The 21,335-nt window shown below is 41.1% G+C and overlaps 1 protein-coding gene across 10 annotated transcripts in view; it reads right to left on the minus strand.

The window, feature by feature from the left end:
• Positions 1-2,022: 2,022 nt before the first annotated feature.
• LOC109414220 (titin) overlaps positions 2,023-21,335 on the minus strand; it is a 74,387-nt gene continuing 55,074 nt past the window's right edge. For 8 of the 10 annotated variants that reach the window (XM_062852073.1, XM_029859742.2, XM_062852074.1 and 5 more), the window contains 4 exons: positions 6,053-8,411; positions 5,777-5,979; positions 5,502-5,714; positions 2,023-4,943 (listed from right to left, as the gene is read on the minus strand). In XM_062852073.1, the coding sequence (XP_062708057.1) occupies positions 2,666-4,943; positions 5,502-5,714; positions 5,777-5,979; positions 6,053-8,411 (5,053 nt within the window). In that variant the 3' untranslated portion in view covers positions 2,023-2,665. Of the gene's footprint in view, positions 4,944-5,501; positions 5,715-5,776; positions 5,980-6,052; positions 8,412-16,337; positions 19,176-20,488; positions 20,962-21,335 lie in introns of those variants that run through there. The other 2 variants (XM_062852077.1, XM_062852076.1) reach the window with 2 other exon arrangements.

Consider the following 21,335-nt stretch of genomic DNA (forward strand, 5'->3'; position numbering starts at 1 on the left):
CTGAAGTCAGAAGGACAACAGTGCCCAGGCTGCACCACCAGCTAAGCACACAACTCTTAGCTGGCGGTCTTTGTCATCGCTTGACCCGTGGAAGCATGAGGTAGGAACTTGTGAGGATCAGAGCTATGTGAGTCCTTATCGACTCACACTCACTCGTTTTGCAGGTCTGTGGCTCCCACCAGCGCCTTATCGAGATAATGCATTTTAGTCGCTTGCGAATTATGCACGATATCCCTGAATCTATCCCGGAATTAGTGCTAGTTGTCATAGTGGCCATCGAACGTCGGTCGACAACGGCGTCTGTTGCAACAAGAGGGACGGCACAATCTGCGCAGGTCTCAGTTCTCCTCCGCTGTACTGCTGAATAGGTTGGACTTCGATCAGCTTCATTTGCCTTTCGACATCCTGGCTTTGGGCTTTTTCGTGCGCTTGGATCATCTTCGCAAGAAAAATTCGCACGGACTCATATATTTCCTCGAAGTCGATGTACTGCTGTTCAAACACAACTCGTTGTGTAGGGTCAACGAGATAAATCAGAATTAGCAATAAAAAATAAAATAAAAATGAAATCGTCGTTTCCACATGGTCGGCGTTAAGCCAGAGAGGACCATGTGTCTTTTTCCTAATTTTGTGAAAAACAACTTTAAAGTTTACAATAGCTTAAAACCGAGCATTTGCTAAGTGATTGATTGAACTAGGTCCACTCTAACTGAATGATTTTTTTATAAACCTACAATCAGCTACATTACGCACTTATTTTTTACATATTTTTGTCATGAGCATGGTGACAGTCGACAGGAGTGTTGTATGTGAATTGAAAGTTTGAAACTTGTTGTTATTTTTGTTATTACACACAAGATAGCATTTTTCAATTTTTATGTTCAGTCAGAATGGACCAAGTACAGCAGTTCAATATTACATGAATAATTGTCAACGAATTATTCATTTAAAAATGCTTAACTTAAACATTTACCGGCTTACGAATTTCGAACTATGTATCTTCATACATAGTTCGGTAAGTTTTTGGAATATTTTAGTTACACAGTACATAACAACTTATTCAAGATACTGACTTTTTTTTTCAAATATTCATTCAGTCAGAGTGAGCCAAGTACAATTCCAAAATTTCTGGTAAAATAAACGTCTCCTTCAAACCGGTGATGGCACAATTCTAAAGAATGCCAAAACATATTTCAATATCTATAGAATAACGAGGAATAAGTAATTCCAACGGAGATTCTGGATTTCTCAGTCTAGGGAATCCAAAAGATTAAATTTGCATTGTCCGTCATTTAGGCCTGATTTATTTGGCTTTTTTCAAGAGTAAAGCTGTCTATCGATTTTTGTTTTGTTTTTATCATTAGTGCCACAGTTTGTTTGGAGCTTCTTGTATCTTATACATGCACAGATCGAAAAAGGAGTGTAAAATTCTATGGCATATGATGCACATAATTGGAGCGTGGGATATATAAGAAGTTTACATGAAATGTCATGTAAAAGTCATAAAATATCATGTAAACTTCCATTATATGTCATGTAATTTAGCATGACTCTGTCTGTGTACATGACATATAACACAAATTTACATGATATGTCATGTAAATCATCTTTATAGTATGTTTGCATGACTAAACTGAAGTTTACTTGACGTGTAAATCTCATTATTTTTATCTGTGTGCTTTTTAAGCAAAATGGACAGAGGCGTATAGTTCTATCTTTCCTTTTCAAAACACCCGGTCTTATTAGCGTCGCGTCCAGCAGTTCCTAGCCTTTTCAGTCTCTTCCATTATGCTTTGTCGGCTGATATAAAATAAATGTTCCATCGCATCAAGATACGGGATGATGATCGACATTTCCAAAGTTTTTATGGTAAGAGTCTTCCGTAAGACATTTTTTAACACATTCTCTCAAAGTTCAGCTCAATAAATGTAATAAATGTTTAAATGTTCTACGACTGGTATAAATTTAATATTACGCGTAATGCAAAGAAGGGTAGTCATCTGATTTTTAATAAATTAGTCGTTATGTTCTTTGTTGCCAAAATGTTTATTATTTCTCTATCGAAATGTGATTATGGTACAAAAACAAATAAATTAACAATGAAGGGTTGGATATCCAGATCTTTACTCCCTATTTACAATCTCTGACTAGCATTGAAACTCGCTGGGTTTGGAACCACGTGTGCTATTCACCTGATATTCGCAATAAGTGTTATTCTGACGATAATTTCTACTGTACACTACTTGGCTAAATAAGAAATCCGTCAGCTAATTCTTGAATAAAGAATGGAAGATTTTTTTTCCAAGGTGCAGTGTTAGATAAAATGTGCAGAATTGATTAACAATGTGCGGGTTTATGTGCGTTGTGTGATAACTGATTACAGTTGTAGCTGTAGAATGGCGAAAATAAATATGATTTAACAGCTTAATGATCGACTTCTAATGTTTAGTAAACGCTCAAATGCAGATTGTAGAAACAATTTAAAATTAACGATGTTCTAAGATTAACACGATGCGTTACAAAAGTTAACAATTCCATATTGATGTAATAAAGAAATCTATGAATTAAGTTAGCTGTGAATGAGTATTTGTATCCAAGAAAAACAACATGGCTGTCGATGGGGACTTCCTATTCGTTTTGCAGGTGGTATCACAAAATCATTCAGTTAACGTCCGCTGTTTCCAGGTGGATTGAAGTAATCCCAATGATGGTGATGGACGGACTGTTCTCCACTCATTCCAAGGGCCATCAGGCCGGCAACAATAACAATAAGAATGATAAGAGCAATGTGCAAATCGCGTTTGTTTTCGTCTTTGCTACTTGCTCGCAAAATAGTCATGAGTTCATCTCCCGTTTCTCGGATTGAAGTTCCACAAGCTCGTATTAGCTGACTGCCCAAAGCCGGAATCGATGGTTCAGGAGAGCGCGTGCCGTGACGTTGCTTTCGTGGCTCACGTGGAATCTCTTCCTCAGAAGTTGATTCTCTTCTAGACCGATGATGCCTTCGACGACGGTGAGGTGCTTGTGGATAAGCTGCTTCATCGTCTGAAAGATTCCTTGTAGGATAGAACGGTTGTGGTGGCAGAGAATAGGGCAGATATTCTTGATATGGAAATTGGGCATGTATTTGAGGACTTATTCGTGGAGGAGGTGGACGAACAGGGATGGCTTCAGCTGCTGGCTTCTCTTCGGACGTTGCTGTTTCACGGACACTTTCACTGACTTCTGATGTTTGAGCTACAGAATCTGTAACTTCAGACTTTTCCTCAACTGCTGCTTCTGCAGGTTCAGACTGATTTGCTGTAGTTTCTCTTACTTGGCTTTCTCTCATTTTGCGCTCCATTTCCTTGAGTTTAAGTAATTCTGCTTCTTGTGCTCGCAACATTTCAGTTTCCCGAATTCGTTGAATTTCGGTTTCTCGAGCTCTCTGAAGTTCAGCATCTCTCGCCCGTTGTAGCTCCGCCTCACGCGCTCGTTGGATTTCAGCTTCCTGAATTCGCTGTTGTTCGAGTTCTCTTAGACGTTGATGCTCCAGCTCCATTGTTCGCTGCAGTTCAAGTTCACGCAATCTTTGGTGCTCCAGTTCCTTAGCACGTTGCTGCTCCAAATCCCGTGCTCGCTGTAATTCCAGTTCTCTTGCGTGATGTAGCTCACGTTCCCTCTCGCGCGCTTTCTCCAGTTCGATTTCGCGTTCACGAAGGAGCTCGCGTTCTTTTTCCCTCTGAAGTTCTCGTTCTTTTTCTTGTTGTTGAAGCAGGATTTGCTGTTGTTGTTGAGCTAATAGCAACTGTTGTTGTTGCTGTTGCTGCTGTTGGAGAAGAGCCATTTGTTGCTCTTGCTGTAGCAGAATTTGCTCCTTAAGCTGTTGTGTTTCGTGTAGCTGTTGGTTTTGCTGTTCTAGTAGCATTTTTTGCTGTTCTTCTAGCTTTTGTTCTTGTAAGAGTCTTTGTTCTTCCTGCTGTTTCCTCAAATCATCCAACTGTTGTTGATGGAGATGCTCCAATTCTGCAATGTGTTGCTGTTCGTTTGTTCTAATGCGTTCCACAATTTCTTCTATAACATTTTGTGGAATTTCTATGCTTGTTGGTATATCTTGAGTTGATGATACCAGAGACCGTCTTCGTGGAGGTGCCGATGGTCTCGATTGAACAGTTTGGATGTCTTCTCTTTGCATATCCTCATTTACTATCATTGATTCAATTTCTCGTAATTTTTCCGGTTCTATTGTCTCAACTGTAGCTTTAGGTTCTTCTGTTGGTTTATGTGGTTTCTTTGAATTGTCAGTTACTTTTTCCTCAGAAACGTACTTTTTCACTAGCTCTGCTATGAACTTATCATCGTCGATGTTAGCTAAATCCTGTTCGGTAAGATTTTCACTGCTCAAACTTGGCATCATTTGAGACGTAGAAGGAGCTGAAACCCTTCGCTCGAATGTCATTGCAGATGGCGTTTCTGGACGACTACCGTGAAGCGATAATGAGGATGTAGAATCTCTGAATTTTTGGATATCCCTCATCAAATTGCTTGCCTCCGCTAGTTGGCGTGCTCGATCAATCTCAGCTTGTTGTTCTTCTTTTAGAATTTCTTGAAGTGTTTTACCGGGTTTGCTGATTGTTTCCGACACTTCAATATCCAGTTCGAAGTCTTCGGATACTGGATCCGTTTGGATGGCGATCTCTACTTCTTCAATAACTCTTGGCTCCATCGTATCCAGTGTGGTTATTCTCTCTGCTCCGCCGTCAAAGTCAAATCGGTCATCATGGTCAAACCTGCGAGGTTTCCTAGTATCCCTTGGCGGACGTGGTGGAGGTGGCAGCGGTCGATCTTTCATCTTCTTAACAACCTCACCAGATTGAAGCGTTTCGTGGAGCTTCACTTGGTTATCAACCGCTTCGATGTCTTCATATTGAGTAATGTCATCCTTGCTGATGCTTGGAAGTTTGCTGAAATATAAACAGATATAAAGAGATTGATCCGAATATAAAATTTGGGGAATATGGCGGCTTCGGCAGTTTCATAAACCATATGGTTTGTCGCGGTGCACTTGGTGAGAATTCTGCTATCCGAGCATGGACATTGTACCTATGTTTTATCCCAGAAAGCAATGGACCAACATTAACCTCATTATCAACGTGACCAACGATTTTCAAGTAAATATTTTGTTTTCTATAGAATTGAGTGGCTAGTGCGAGATGATCCCACGCATGGGCTATATTGAAGAATCATAAAACTGCACAGTAGCCCTAGCCACTTTAATGCTTTAATGATGCCTTATGGATGTACAGCAAGCATTAAAACTAACAAAAAAATGTTAGAAGTAGTCCATTATACCTATAACTTCCTCGGATTATTTAAATGAATGGCTGTATACGTGTAGACAAGAAAAGTCGCGAAGTTGTGGATACTCTCCTTGAGTGTATAGAGAATTGGCTACCGACCCAGCTGCTTCATTCATAGGTCAGAAATTGCGATGCCGTTATTTCCCCTCTAAAACAACTCACCTAGCACTTTCATTTAGACTCGAAATTGATCTACCACGGGGTGGTCTGTTGGGACTGATGGTACTGTAGTTGCGAGACGGGCGGGCAGGAGAAACCGAGTGGAAGTTTGGTAGGGTGCTGAACTGTCGTTGATCCCCCAGAGAACGGGTTGATTTCCTACGGCGAATCGGAGCTGGCGGACGAGGCGGAGGTTCCTTTCGTACAGTTGCGTAGCTGTTTGAGAAAAAAAAGAAGTTTTGTATTGAATACATTCTTGGGATTTGTCCAATGCATACCCATTCGATTCAGACATGTCGATAGCGAGCTTCACCAAAGCGTTGTCTTCGGCTCCGAAAATGTAGGACTCTGCCCCTCTTGATGTTCTATCATCATCCATGAATTTCGACAGCTGTGATCGCGATCGCGACCTTCTGGGTGTTGGTATAGGCGTTGTGAAACTCTCCTCTTGTGCCAACGGGACATCGGCATTGAAAACGTGCTGGAATTCAACAAAGTATAGGTTATCTTATTGCAAGCAGTGTTACGAAAATCATTGAAACAAAACAATGTACCGTTTCGGGTCCTAGAGTAAAGCTATTGTATATGGGTTTGGATGTGAGGCCATTTCCGAATGGGGTGAGTTCCGATGGTGTGACGTCACGGAAACGCTTCTTGCGACGTCTAGGCGGTGTTGGTGGTATGGCTGTGCCGGTGAGGGTGAATCCATTACCAACGCTTTCCTCATCCATGAAACGCTCTTCCTTTTCTGTGCGGATTTCCGGCTGCTCGCTGCCATACTTACGATCTCGGCCGTAAAATTCCACATCTTGTTCCTCTTCCTGTTCGTACGAATCGTAGGGTACCTTTTGGTGATCATCATCGAAATGTTCGTCAGTGTATGATTTTTTATGCTTTCTCATGGGACGATCTGGAGGGAATGTCTTGAAAAAGTCAGCTTGTTTGCGGAATTCGTCAGTGAAGCTTTGCTTGTTGGAAACATCATCCGATTCGACGCTAGGTTGATAGTAGCGTCCCCCGGCACCATGCTCTGCGCGGTATTCCATGCTCATTCTTTCGCTAGCATCTGCTTCGTCGTCATAGTATGCGTCATATCTTCCCATTTCAGCCAATGCATTTTTCGGTGTGCTCAATCCTTCCTTAATGGCGGAGCTTATATATTCACCCATTTGAATGTTATCTTTGGAAATTCCCTTTTGACGGAGGAAGAATTCGTCATCATCGATTTCTTCTATAACACCCTTACGCCGCCGAATTCCAGAACTGCCAGAAGACTGACACTCTTTGTTGGAGTATGGGGTTGTAGAACGCATATCATAGTCCTTTTCTGAGTGTTCACCGGTTGGCTCACCCAGGAATCTTGCCCGATCATGCGCACTTAATCCCAAGGCTTCGCTTTCCCGAGCCGTTCGAAGACGATCCTCCTCATCCAAGAAATCAAAGTCGTTGCTATTCATATCGATATTTTGACGAATCTTCTGCCCAAGCGAGCTAGCCCAGAACTGTTTCTCTTCCTCCGACGCCAGATCTGACTCTTGTCGTTCCATGGGTGGCTTACGCTTCATAAACTCGTCATGTCGTGCCGCGGACAAAAGGTGAATCTCTCGGTTTTCTTTGTCATATTCTTCGAGTTGCTTCTGTTCGGCAGTGACAGCCAGCTCTGGCTCTTCAAACTCTGCCCTTTCCAAACGTTGTCGCATTCGTTTCTCGACTGATCCTTCGCGTTCGCCGAGCTCACTTCCGGTGAAGAAACGTGTGCTACCCGCATCTTCGGACGATTTCTCGGCCCAACGCGATACGAAACCAGTGCCCTTCGTACGAGACGTCTTTCCCGCTTTCGTAAACTCCAGTGGTGGTGGTGTAGAGGCTCGAACACTCGCATTACTTGGCACCGATTTTTGTCGCTTGAATTTGTCCAACAGACGTGGATAGGTACTAAAATCGGTGTAGTTTATCTTCTTCTTGGTGTCTGCTCCATCAAGGGCAGAGGGTGTCTCAATATCGGACGGCGATGCAGCGCTTGTAGCACTGGACAGAACTGGTTCTTTCATAGACTTGCTTCGTTGGATTTTCAAGGTTCCAATTTTTTCGGGCATTTTTAGTTTGGAAAAATCTGGCTTTTCAGTTAAAAACTTTGGCATTTCTGGACGTTTCAGCTTTGGCATCTTTGGCTTGGAAATTTTTGTGAATTCTGGTCGTTTGAAATCCGGTTTATGGAGTTTTGGCATTTTGATTTTGCTAAAATCTGCTCCTCTGAATTTCTTCTTTGCGGCACCATTTTCTGCTGTTGCTTCTTCGATTTCTGCTTGCTCCGTAACTTCCTCACTTGCTGCTTGAGTAGGCTCTGTTTCACCCGTCTCTTGTTCTGCCTTAGGTTCTGCAATAGTGAAATCCAGTTTTTCGATTTCAGGAGTGGTAACAATCTCTGGGGATGCTAGAGGGGCGACATCTTTGTCCTTCTTAATGTTGATATTCGTCATTTTGGTTTTGAATTTGTCGGTCTGTTTGCGTAACTTCTGGTGCAGACTTTTGCTACCCTCCTGCGCTTTGACCATAGCATTTTTGCTGCTTTCTTGCGCTCTGGCCATGGCTTTCTTGCCACTCTCCTGCGCACGAGCCATTGCTAATTTGACTTTGCTAGTCTTTTCCTGTGCAGCTGCCTCGACTGGTTCCGGAATTTCCATTGTCACCTGTTCTTCGGAGGGTCGATTGAAGTACCGATCCTCGATGTCCTTTTGCAGCTCTTCCATGCTGATGGTATCGCCGTCATCCAGAGGGACCCGGAGCGACGAAGTGGACAGTTTTCTTTTCTGGTCATCGGTTGGCAGCGCCAGAATACCTTTGGCTGCCGAAGGTTTTTGTTCGGCAATTTTATCGTCAACTGGCTCACCGATTGGCTCATATTCGTGATCACTGAAAGAAAAAAAAATGAAAGTTGCATATTGTTTAGTTCTCTGTTTTAAACTAGGTGTAAATTAAACATTAATACCACTAGTAACATGAAATCTACGATTACGTTTGTCAAAAAATAATTATCCGTTATATAACCCAACAATCGTAGTGGTGCAGTCTTAGCTTAGCTTAGACTGACTGTACATGCCGTGATTGATCTAAACTGGTGCCAATTGCACTGTAATCCAAATGAATAAGGCTGGGACACTCCACTTATTCTCAAAGTACTATTTAAGCAGCTCGTACATTGTTGATCAAAAACGGCGCCGGCCCTGTCCTTAGAATCAGTTGGGAAGGGAATGCTGAATAGAGTGCGATTGTTGCTGCTACTAAAGGCCGAAAGTATTGTGCGTGCCCACAATCAACACGGATAGTGTGTTGTTAAAGGGGAAGTATGGAAGATCTGGGAGTCACCTTTGGTCGGTGATGCGATCCCTGGATAGACGAAAGGGATGTGATTATGCTTGGTATTACTTTGAAGATGAAGTGGTACAGTTCGCTGAGTTGCACAACAAGCAGGCGTTATGTGACAGATTCACACTGTTTGTGTGTGGAAGTTAAATTTGATTTTGTAGTAACTTTGATAGTACCCTAAAAACACACAATAAAATCCACGAAACCTATTCACAGATTGCAATCTATAGGGTGCAAACATGATTTGAGAATCCGTGCAGAGCATATCAGATTGAAATTTCATATTAAAACATGGATTAACGTCATGGAATTATGTGGGTTTCCAATAAATTGGTAGAGTCATATTCAAAGTAACAGGTATACGATTCGACAACTAATTGGATCACTTCCAGAATGCCATTACAAAAATATACGCAGTAGTAACCCGATTTTGTCAGCTTTTTGACCCGGTATATCCACCTTTTTTGAACAAGAAAAAATAAAATTTGCCTCACTCAGCATTGCCTGAAATCAATATAAATTGAATTGATGTCTTTTGGCTTCATTTATAACACCGTTCAACACTAATTTTTGTTATGGGACCCTAGAAGTGTCATAGTGAAAGATTTTTTGAAAAATATTGGACCGGACCTTCACAGTTCAAAACCGAAATTTGTATGGAGAACTTGGGGTATTCAATTGATATGTGCATTAGAACGCGCTGTGCATATATTTAGGCGTTAGGCAATAACGAAATTAACCTAATTACCGAAAACGCCTAAAAATATGCATGGCACGTTCTAATGCGCATATCAATTGAACACCCCAAGTTCTCCATACAAACTTCGGTTTTGAACTGTGAAGGCCTGGTCCAATATTTTTCAAAAATTCTTTCACTATGGCACTTCTAGGGTCCCAAACCGCAGTTATTTTTTTTCTCATCCCATAACACCAAATTTTGTAAAATTTTGTCGAGTAGTGTAATTTCCGTAACGAACAAATGCGAAACTTATGAAAACGGTCAAATATGTTCGCCAACTAAAACCTTTTCACTCCTTTAGTGCCTAACCCTATCCAACTTTTAAACCAACATATTTTTATATTGGTAAAAGAGTTCTCTCCCTTCTTGGCGTAACGTCCCAACTGGGACAAATTCTGCTCTTCAACTTAGGCGAGTTTTAAAAAGCATGTTTTGAAAAACATCCTTTCGATACGCGAAGATGCTCAAGGAAGTTGAAAAATTTCCATTAAGAAAAGTTCCTGAATCGACCGGGAATCGAACCCGTTCGTCACTCTCATCATGATCTTGCTGAATATCCGTGCGCACACCGCATCGGTTTTATGGGCTGAAAGACTTGTCTTCTCAATAACCTCTGGAACAGAACAAACGTCAAACGTTACCTGTTGATTTAATTATCAGCGAAGGCGGCTAATAATAAGACAGACAGCTCCCACTCTGTCGCAGGCGACATGGTTGAAACGCCCTCAACGATTCACAGCAACATTAAAACTTTGATTGTGTGCCTGTACATGCTAGTAATCCTACATTATAGAGATCTGCGGAGGCGGCCATTGTGAGCCAATCGTGCAGAGAGAACTGTCAAAGTGTGAGCCAAATGAACATGCTTATCGTTCGTAGGAAGGCGTCGTTTGAATGGTATTGCAATCGGAACTAAATAAATAAAAATTATTTATTTTTAATATCGAGAAATTGGCGGCATATGTATGTTTAGTAAAAAGATAAAAATTTATTGATTCTGCTTTCAAAAGCTCATGCTTATGACGACACTTTTGTTGCTGAACTTGTCGAAAGAACTTCCATTGCTGCTTCTTGCTTCACTTCTGCCGATATGATAAGCGTAACACTTTTGCATTGAATTTCAGATTTCTTCGATTGCTCCGCTATTTCAACAAAAAATTGGAAAAAAAATTCTACCATAATTAGAAAATGTAAACAAAACAACTTGCACCACAACGAAGTCACGCAAAAAGTTTGAACATCTAGCTTTGTGGTAAGTGTTGGAAGCTGTTGTAAACAAAACAAACAGCGTTGCCGAATCGACGTATGCAACTTCCGCTCATCTCTATGTAGAGGATTTCTAGTACATGCTAATACGTACACGAGAATTGTAGCATGGCACTCAAACTCATTCACGATGTTGTTCTCTGAAGTCGTTTGCGGCGCTAGTGTGCTTGTAGCTCCTAAAGTATATGGAGCAAAAGGGGAGGTGTCTGTCTTGTTATTAGTCGTCTTCGATTATCAGTAAGACATCGCCACACATGTGACGCTGGGTAGAGCGCAAATCACTTCTTAAAACATCTTCAAGATATGAAAAAGTGCCAATTTTGCTTCTTCTTTTCAGAGATGCATCCAGGAGAATTTCTCCGGGAATTTCCCCTGGTGTTCCCCCGAGAATCCCCCGGAAATTTCTACTAGAATTTTCCAGGGAATTCTATAACGTTTTGGCGTAAAGTAATCGTTTTAAGTAAAATAAAGTTTGAATTCAGTTAAATAAATCTGGATAAATATGTTATATTTAATATTTTAGATTTTTAATTCAAAGTTCGTTTCTTTAAATTATTACTATTTTAGTTAATTTGTGGTTTTTTCTTCTTTTTAAGTAAAATATTATTTGAATTGGAATCGTTAAGTTGACTTTGGATTTGAACCATTTTGTAAAGCTAAAATTATCCGTTTCATGTAAAGTTTGTGTCTAGGCTAATCTAATAACGATTCATGCTACTTATCTTATAGTTTTTTTTTTGATGGTGCTAAATAGTTTTGGCGGCCATGTGCGATTTGAATTTGGCGCACTTGTAAATAATTGTGGTACATCGAAGGGACGACTATTTCAATAGCAGAAATTTACTTGACTAACGGATTGGACTTGACTCCATCACTTCCAAGTTGAGTCGGCTGGTGAACAGAAGTGAGCTTCGGCGACCTTCTGTCAGTTTTTAGATTTTAAAGGTGTAGTGTTTCTTAGAAATGTAGTGTAGTAAATTTGTGTCGTTTGAAGTGAATTTGATTTTAATAGTTTTTTTTTTGTTTTTCGTCTCGTAATGTTTTGATAATTGGATTTTGTCGCCAGAGGCAGACACTCTGTTTCCTGAGCATTCTTTTTATTTTTCAAAAGGTAATTGTTAAAATTGAATTCGTTCTGGTGTATGTTGTTTTAATGTTGCTGTGGACCTCAGCGTCCCAGAGACGCTTTTTATTTGGGCTTCAAGTCACCTTTTCGTGCTCTACTAGTGCTCTTCCTCGCCCGCCAACAGATGGCAGTCTAACGGAGTGAGGGCATACTTCCAGCCTACCTGCGTGCGGTTAACGTACGATCGGACAGAGTACCGGGCCGCCGACACCCCCGCCGCAACGTTAATTCAGCGAGCAGTTAGAGGAGCGCACCAATGTCGACAATTGGCCAAGAGAGGCACCGACAACGAAGAAAACCTGCGCAGGTACGTCACTCATGGCCAACAACACACACAACTTGACGCTCAATGGCGAAAGAAAAAATAGATACAAAATGAATTCGAATTATGATCAGAAGAATTCAGAGGAAGTTTTTGACATTCTAACTACCAATATGATCATCAGAAATATTTCGTTCTTTTGATTATTGGCTATTCTTTCAAGTTTTGCCATTCAATGATTTGTTGGTGTTGAAATATCTTATCAAAGATTTTCCTTCTTTGAATCATACGCTGTTCTTTCGAGCTGATGCGGAGATCAATGGTATGTTCATTGCAGTTCATCATTCATTTTTCGGCCAAACGGCATTCGGCCGAATGCCGTTCGGCCAAAAGATCCGGAACCCTAGACACTACACATTCCAAAATTCATAGAGATTGGAGCACTAGAGTGAAGGTTACAGCACATTACACCGCGCACCCTCCACAGGGATAAGCCAGTGTGCAATGGTTTAGAGGAAACGGCGGAACACGTTTTGTTCGTGTCCCCGCGTTATCGCACAATGCGTGACCGCATGCTTGCCACATGCGGGGAGGATACAACTCCGGACAATTTGGTCCAGAGGATGTGTAGGGATGAGTTTGGCTGGAACGCCTTTTCAACGGCTATTACCCATATCGTCTGGGAGCTACAGAGGAGAATGGCTAGTCCAAGTGCAGTACAAGAGGTGGTCCAGGGGTTCGAAGTCGGCTTCGTAGGTCATACCGGTGCCCTGCGGTCGAGATCGACCTTTACAGCGATTAAGTGGCCGCGGAGAGGAAGTCCCGGTAGCGGTGCTGTCGTGGCGTCGTCTACTGGGTTGGATCCGAGCCCGCGGTTGGGAAGGGGTCCCCGGCAAGGGTCGGGGTAGGTGAGACCCTGCTGTCTGCAACCTAAGGATGCATCTGATAGGGCCTGAAGGGTACAGATACTCTTCCTTTGCGGGCAGGTCAGATCGGGTTGCACGTGGGCATCAGTTCTTGATGTCCGCTCAGCAGTAAGGCGCGGGCGGGGTTGACCCTGCCCGCCTTCCGAGGACAAAGGGAGTGGTGAGGGCCACTCGGGAAACTGGCTAAGCACCAGCATGTTACCGTGATGGACTCTCCAAAGCGAGTCATCGATGTTCGCTGCTGCAGGCTACGCAGCTAACCTTGAGGGTGCAATGTGCACTAGCCCCTCTCTGAAGCAATACCTTCTTTGTGGTTCCGGAGAGACGTAGGGTTTGGCGACCATAGGAATGTGTTTAGTGGGTCGAGGAGAGAGTAGTCCTGGCTTCTAATATTGTGGTAGAAGACGGCCTCAGCCCCACACTATCCTAACCTTCCTAACAGGGATAAGCCAAAGCACAAAATTTTAAACGCGATATCTTGCCGTTATGGTGGATATCTTTAAAAACGATTTGCAAACTTTTGTTTTAAAATTGTTCGTATTTCAAATCTCGAGGTACTTTTTTCGTGATAAAAATCCTTGTTGAACCAAAAAGTCATTGGTTTAAGCGTAAAAAACTTGGAAAAGTATGTTTTAAGTCAACTGTGAATTTATTTATAATTTTTTTATTTATAAATTCAGTACCTCGAGATTATTATTGAACTTTTTGCCTTTTTTTTTGCATTTTAGCCTGTTAGTTATATATTTTACCATTTTATTTTTGTTTATAAAGACGTGGATCATATTCCTCATTTACAAGATATTGATAGTGATCGAACTCATTCCAGAGCTTTAAGGTCTCCAGTTAGCCTAGTGGTTAAGGCTATGGATCGCCAATCCGGAGACGGCGGGTTCGATTCCCGTTCCAATCGAAAAAAAAATCTCGATTCCCTGGGCATAGTGTATCATTGCCCTTGCCTTACAACATACACATTCATGCAATGGCAGGCAAAGAATCAATTAAAAACTGTGGCAGTGCTCAAGGAACAATAAGTTGAAGTGAGGCAGGTCAAGTCTCACTGGGGACGTAGAGTCATAAAGAAGAAGAAGAATAATTAATTTTTCTCCTCTCAAAATTTAGATCGTCAATGATAGCTTTGAAACTCAACCAACAACATTCAATAAAACGTCACCGACAATTATAACGTTGAATGTTGCTGACGTTGAATGTATATAAGACAAAACATTTCGATATTACTAACAATTATCACAAAAACCAAGCCAAAGGCAGTTTTGATCAATTTGGTGTTAATTGAAACGGCAAACGATAGGAACTATCGGTATTTCATATTGATGTATCGTAATTATCATATTATCGCTAATTTCTAGATGACGTTGTCAAAATGATCAATGTTTTGAATTACGCTCTTCATCTAACACAAATTATTCATTGAAATATTTTGTGAGTTATTATCATTGCCACCAGGCTTCACATTTTTTTATTAAATAAAGTGAAAAGCAAAAAAAATACCACTTCGAAGTAAAATTTATCAACATACAATTGAATATCAGTAAGTATGTTTCATACTTTTTCTCTTAAATTTGATGCTTTGAACCCAAATGTCGCATCAAAATGATTGACAGAAGGCATTATTATTATTTGTTTCATTACCCCTTAAATGCCGACGCATCATACACTCATTGCACAATTATGGGTCACACACAATTATTAGTCACTTTCCACTTTAATAGATAAATACTAATTAATTGCAAGCTTTTGTTAGCTATTATTATTTTTCGCACATAAGTTGATTTGTTTTGTGTCACTATACGTATCGCACACGGGCTTATACATCAAAACATACATATTTTCAATATTTTTTTGATCGGCGCAAAACTAGCTGTCAAAGTAACGCTTCGATTGTGTATATCGGACAGTGCGTGCGCTGCTTTCGTAAGCTCTGTAAAAGCGAGCTTCAGTGATTTTCATGTGCGAAATGGTATCGTCACCAGAACAATGGTATAATTAACGTTCTAAATGTAGAAATTCATGTGACTGCAGCCAATTAAAGCTTATTTCTGGCATAATTTAAGTGACTCATTATTGTGCCAAGGAACACCGAAAATCACACAATTATGGGTCACTTTTTGTGCAGCATAATATTGACAGTTCTGCGTACATGGGCATTGCATACTTTTAGGCGTTTATCGGTGGTTGTGTTGGAGATTTTGACCCAATTTTGAAAAATTTATTCCAAATCGTGAAAACACGCTTCGTTAAGAGGTTTGAGACCAGTTTTAGATTCTACTATAGTTGGTCTATCGAGAATAAGTGATCATTCATTGAAAAAATAGACAAAACATTATTTTTGAGCCGATTTCTCTTAAGTGACCCATAATAGGCAACAAATTGACCCATAATTGTTACACAGCCAATTTTGACCCATTATTGTGGTTTTCATTATTCACCAATATTTTAGTAATTTTCACCGCCTAAAATGAATTTTACAAGCAGATTTTTATTTAAAACAATAAAGAGGGGTTTCAATGATGAGAATACAAAATAAAAATAATGAAAGTGTTATTTTTGTATGAAAAACGATTCATATTATGAAATGGTTGTTCCTTGAGTGACCCATAATTGTGCAATGAGTGTACTGAGTGGTGACCACAAACTTTTGGTGGATGAAAAGTAGAGGAAAATAGCTGAAATATCATCTACATAATTTCCTCAAATTCTACTCTAAGTTACAAGTTACAAATATTATATTGGAAAATTATGCATATTTAAGTACTGGGCATAAATACTAAACATGTCTAAATCATGCCTAATATTTCTTTACCACATTTTGTTTTGAGTGAGATGTCAAATCAAAACTGTTTGATAATGGTTTTTCAACGGAGATATTGATGCTACTTCTCGAAAATCACAAGGCAATGCTTAAAAATCACTAACCGTGTGGCTTACCATCTTTGCCATATTCTGTTCCACTTGGGACAAACCTATGTTACACAGCAATTTTTTGTTGCGCGATGGTTCGAAATTGGTACACACAGATTCAGCATTTCGCTGTGAGAACTTAGCAGAACTGATGGGTAAACTATAATCACCCCATCCCATTTCCTTATGCTAATGTTTCGACATTTCACAAAATTTACAACAGTTAAATTCTTACCGGTAGTCAAACATGGTTGGTTTGTCCGAAATCTTCTTTGGTGCGAATACAATAGCCGACTTTCTTGGTTCTTCCACCGAATTCGGAAGCTCACCAGTTCGACCATTCGCCGATTCCTCTTTGGGTTTGTTGTACCGCTGCAACAGAGATGACTTTTCCAGGCGCGTCTTATCCAAGCTGACTTGACTGGTTGACTTGGGAGTTGGCGGTGAAACCGCTACTGTTGCTGTTGGACCGCCAGCCGTGGACGCACTCAGCGGTTTCGGTGTGTACTTTTGAAGTAGACTTGAACGTGTCGCCCGCTGTTGGTCCAGACTACCATGGCTTGTGTGTACGTCTTTGATGAATTTTCGAGCTTCTTCAATGTCCGTGGAATGCGTGAAGTCTTGCGATCCACTACGTTTAGCGTATCGTTGCAACATCTTCGACTGAGCTCCACCAGTTCGATCCAAGCTTTGCTGGCTGCTGTACATAGTTGTTGACATCGCGGGTAGGGTGTGCCGATTAAGAGCACCTTGGCTACCGAGAGGTAGCTTTCCAACCGAAGTGCTTTGTTTGGGTGGTGGTGGTGAAATGCTGTACTGTTCAAGGTGATTTCCAAATTCTATGGTATCCTCTTCGGGTTGTTTCGGTTCAATTTGGTCTGTGGGTACTGACTTTTGGGAAGCGGCCTTCTTTTTCTCTTCCTTCTGTTTCTTTATCTCTTCATTGCGTTTTCGTTTTTCTTCTTCGCGTAGGCGTTTCTCTTCCTCTCGTAATCGCTTTTCTTCCTCTTTTATTAGTTTTTCCTCCTCTTTCGCAAGTTTTTCAGCTTCTTTTTTGAGTTTTTCTTGCTCAGCTTTTGCTTTCTTCTCGTCTTCCTTTCGGTGTTTCTCTTCTTCAGCTTTGATTTTTTTGTCATCTTCTTTTCGACGTCGCTCTTCATCCTTTCTTAGTTTTTCGTTTTCCTTTTTGAGCCGTTCTTCTTCTTTTTTCAGTTTTTCTTCCTCTTTTTTCCGTTCCTGTTCCTTCTTTTGTATGTGTTGTTTTGCTTTTTCTTCTTGCTTTTTCCTTTCGTTCTCTTCTAACTTCGCTTGCTTAGGAACAAACGAGGGATGATAAGTATGATCACGTTTCTTCAGCTTTCTGTTTGGAGGTAATGACTCAATAGTTTCGCCGTCTTCTTCAAGGGCACTTCTTGCTTGTGGGACGGATAATACAGCAATTTGTTCAAAAGCTGAAGCGAGTGTACTTTTGATGGAGTCTCTCTTTTTAGTGAACTTGCTTAGTTCATTTCTGTCGCTGAATTCGTCAATTTCCATTGTTAGTGAGCTGCTTTCGTCTTGGGCTTGGCGCAGATCAGTCATGCTACGTCGACTGCTGAAGTCAGTGATGGGAAGTAGGAGGGTATCCTTGGTCGACGATGACACAGTTCGTGCAGGTGATTTGGATTGTTGCTTCGACGGTGGTTGAAATGGCGGTGAGGATGACAGAATGGGAACGCCTCCATAATGTTCCATGCGATCCCTATTACTGAACAATGGTGGAGATGGATCTTTTGGTACGACAGGTGCATCCTTTTTAGTGGGGATGATGGGCGTTGGTGGTTCGACAGTGATTGTGGTTTTGATGTTGGGAATGGGAATACTCACGGCCGCCACAGTAGCCAAGTCCTTCCTCGGTGGCTTAACCGGTTCTTTGCGTTTTGGCGTTTCCGGTTGGGGTTGGGAAACGACCGGTTGTATTGGCATTGGTGGTAGCGTAGTCTCTGGAAGTGGTTCTTGGGTTGGTGCACTGATTTCGAGCATCGGAGTAGGAGTAACTGCAGTGAGCATGGGCATAGGGAGCGCTGAGGCAATGTTTCCCATAACAGGCACGGAGGCCGCCACTACTGGTAATGTTTCAGGAGTAACAGGTTCAAGTGGAACATTCTCTTTCTGTATTTCTGAACTTCTGAGTGGAGGTGGCAAATCTCTTTGTAAACTTTTACGGTTGAGGCCTTTTGCCACACTTGACGATCGACTACGTAGATTTCGAGCATCGTACTGGTCGAAGTGATCTCCTCCGTAGTCACCTATTGTTTGAGAAGCAGAAATACTTTGTGATGAGTCCTGTTGATCGAGACTTTGTTGACTGCTGTAGTTGCTGTAACTGCTGATCGGGGGAGGTTTATTCCTATCCAAAGACTTCCCAAACCTTGGGGTGTATTTAGACAATAGAGATGATCGAGTCATCTTATCGTGGTCCAAACTTCCACTGCGTTGAAAGCGGGCCACGGGGGTGCTTTCTCTTGGTGCGAGACCCGTAAATTCTTGAGAATTATTGACAGCATTATATCGTTGCAGTAGTTTTGAGCTTTCCAACCTTTTTTGGCTGCTGTATTGCTGTGGCTCTGGCTTTGGCACATCTTGGGAGTCAAGTGAGTTTTGCTTGTTGTAACGTTGCAGCAGTTTCGATTTGTCTAAGCTACGTTGGCTACTTGATCTCTTCGGTTGAGTTGATGCAGTTTCGGGTTGAGTAGGGGGCCCTGTTCGTAGATCTTGAGAAGTCGTTTTCGGGTAATATTTTTGTAGAAGCGAGGAGTTTTGCAGACTTCGCTGGCTGGTCGATCGGGTGATGGGTGCAGAATCCGGTGGCTGTTGCAGTGGATTTTGTGAACCGGCTCCTGGTTGATAGCGTTGGAGAAGTGTCGACCTTCGGTTTTGGAGATCTTGCGTAGACATTGTTCACTACTGTGCACTAACACTGTTTGATTGTTCAAAAATCAAAGCACTTGTAGATTCAAGTTGCAGTATTTTCACTATCACTATAAGCAAAATTTCCGTGCCACATCATGAAATATTAGAGGATTGAGCTATGCTAGTTGAGAATTAGGAATGTTGTTTGAAAAGCATATATGTAGATGCCAATTCAATGGAGCATTTCAGCAAAGGTTTTTTTCGCCTGCCTAAGCTTTTTTTAATGTGGGTGCCGAGGACCTTGTATTTCTCCGGGATAATTTGCTACCCTTCTTAAGTTGCAAACTCGAGGCTTAATCAGTGTGTGATTTTTAATATGTTGTTTATTAGCTTTATTTTTTACCCAATGCATTCACATTAGGCGTGTTACCCAGTGTATTTATGCCGCTGTTGCTTTTCATTCGATACCGAATAGGTTCTATTGCTACTGTTCTATTTTTGTGCTATAACTATAAAAAATCTGATCTTGTGTAGCAGTTTGAGTAGTGGCTACGATAAGTATTCAATTTTCAGCACAAAAGAACAGCAACGAGAAGTCTTTGCGGACTTATGTGGTACAGATTAAGTGACTGTAGTCCAAGAACTTTACTCTCGTAAAAGGAACATATTTCTAGGTAACCTTGTGCACCCGGTGTTTGCTGCTTTCAATAAAAATGAACTAACTTAGGCGTATATGCTTTTCAACATTGCAATAGTTATTCAACTCAACTCTGAACTAACTATCAGATATGTACAGTCGCAATTGATGTATCTGTTGGGAACCTCAACAGGAGATATGTACGTCTATTGCTATTCAGTTTAGAATGCATTTCCAAAAGTGTGGAACTGAGAGGCAAGAACTGAAGTGATGATTGGGTTCCAATATTTGGGTAATAAACATAAGGGTAGATCAATATTACAAGCCTATTTATTCGAACACAATACATGATGACATGCGAGCAACGTGAACCATCGCATTGTAATTACTATAAAGTATTGTCAATTCTTTGCAACAAGCCAGATGATTGTGTAACTTTGGCTTTGTGAACAAGCCAAATATGTGTCCATCATGTCTGTTGACTGGTGTCATTTTACACGTGAATCACTGCACTGTAATTCGTTATGGTAGCACTTGTTCGTTAAGAAAATAGTGAGAAATTTTAGCTGTCATGCGATTGCACCTTGAAGCTGGATCGATCACAACACTTCATAATGGCTTTGGCAGTCTGTCCTCTTAGTTTCAAACAGGCGTCTAGGAGAATTATTTTTGGATTCGTAGCCGTCTTTCAAGACGAAACCGTCTTATTTTAAGCGAGAGCTATTTTTTCGTGAATGCGAAATTTGCATATTCCCTTGCTAGGTGTATTTCGAATTTTCACTCAAAACCTTTGCTGAAATGCACTTTCATTTTCTGGAGCTGCCAAATGCGTCTTCGTTCGTTGATCTACTACTGACTCCGAAAACTCAAAATCGCTGGATCATTTTTAGAAACACACAAGCAGCCGAATACTATCACTTTCTAGTGTGGTTAACTCTGTGCTTAGTCGAGAGGCCCGGGATCTTCTTCTAGCTTCGTTCGCTTCACTTAATCTATCGTTTAACACTGTTTCAAATTTTCTTCTTTGTATTAGACTCGTGAAAAATAAACCAAACTATACGTGATATCCAAAGCAAAACAAAAACACGCGGCCGCGCTCTCGATGTACGAATTTGAACATAAGTCGTAATCACATGCTAATTTGAGATTCGATCGATTTTCGATAATTTTACGAATGACAAAATAAATCGGAACTAAATGAAGAAAAAAAAAACAGAACGAAACAAAAAAAAAAGTGCACAAGGAAAAAAAACGAGAATCCGGAGACACCGTCACAGTGCGAACGCCAACATTTTCTAGCGGACACTAAGAGACGACCGAGTGTTCCCCACCAGAAATTTTCCGAACTTGCTAAATTTAATGTCGCTTAAGTGGGGTACGACGACGCGATCGCGATCGCAATGCCTCAGACCAAGTCGGGCAACATCGGTGGGAGGTGGGAATCGCAGTCGGGAGGAAGGTCGGAAAAGTACGAAGAAAAATTTCTCGAAACGAACGAAGGATGATGAAGATTTTCGTAATATTTTTCGACAGACGGACACAATGCCTACAACAGCTTTGTGGACATTCTGCACGAACGACCACAGGCAAAAGAAAAGAAGGCGCATGTAATTACTAAAAAATAAGATTTATTCATCTTGCAGAGATGTTGTCTTTCGGTGAAACGAAAATACGTATGTGATCTACTTATGGAAAAAGTTTTAG

Source organism: Aedes albopictus, chromosome 2, assembly GCF_035046485.1.
Source record: "Aedes albopictus strain Foshan chromosome 2, AalbF5, whole genome shotgun sequence".
NCBI lineage: Eukaryota > Metazoa > Arthropoda > Insecta > Diptera > Culicidae > Aedes > Aedes albopictus.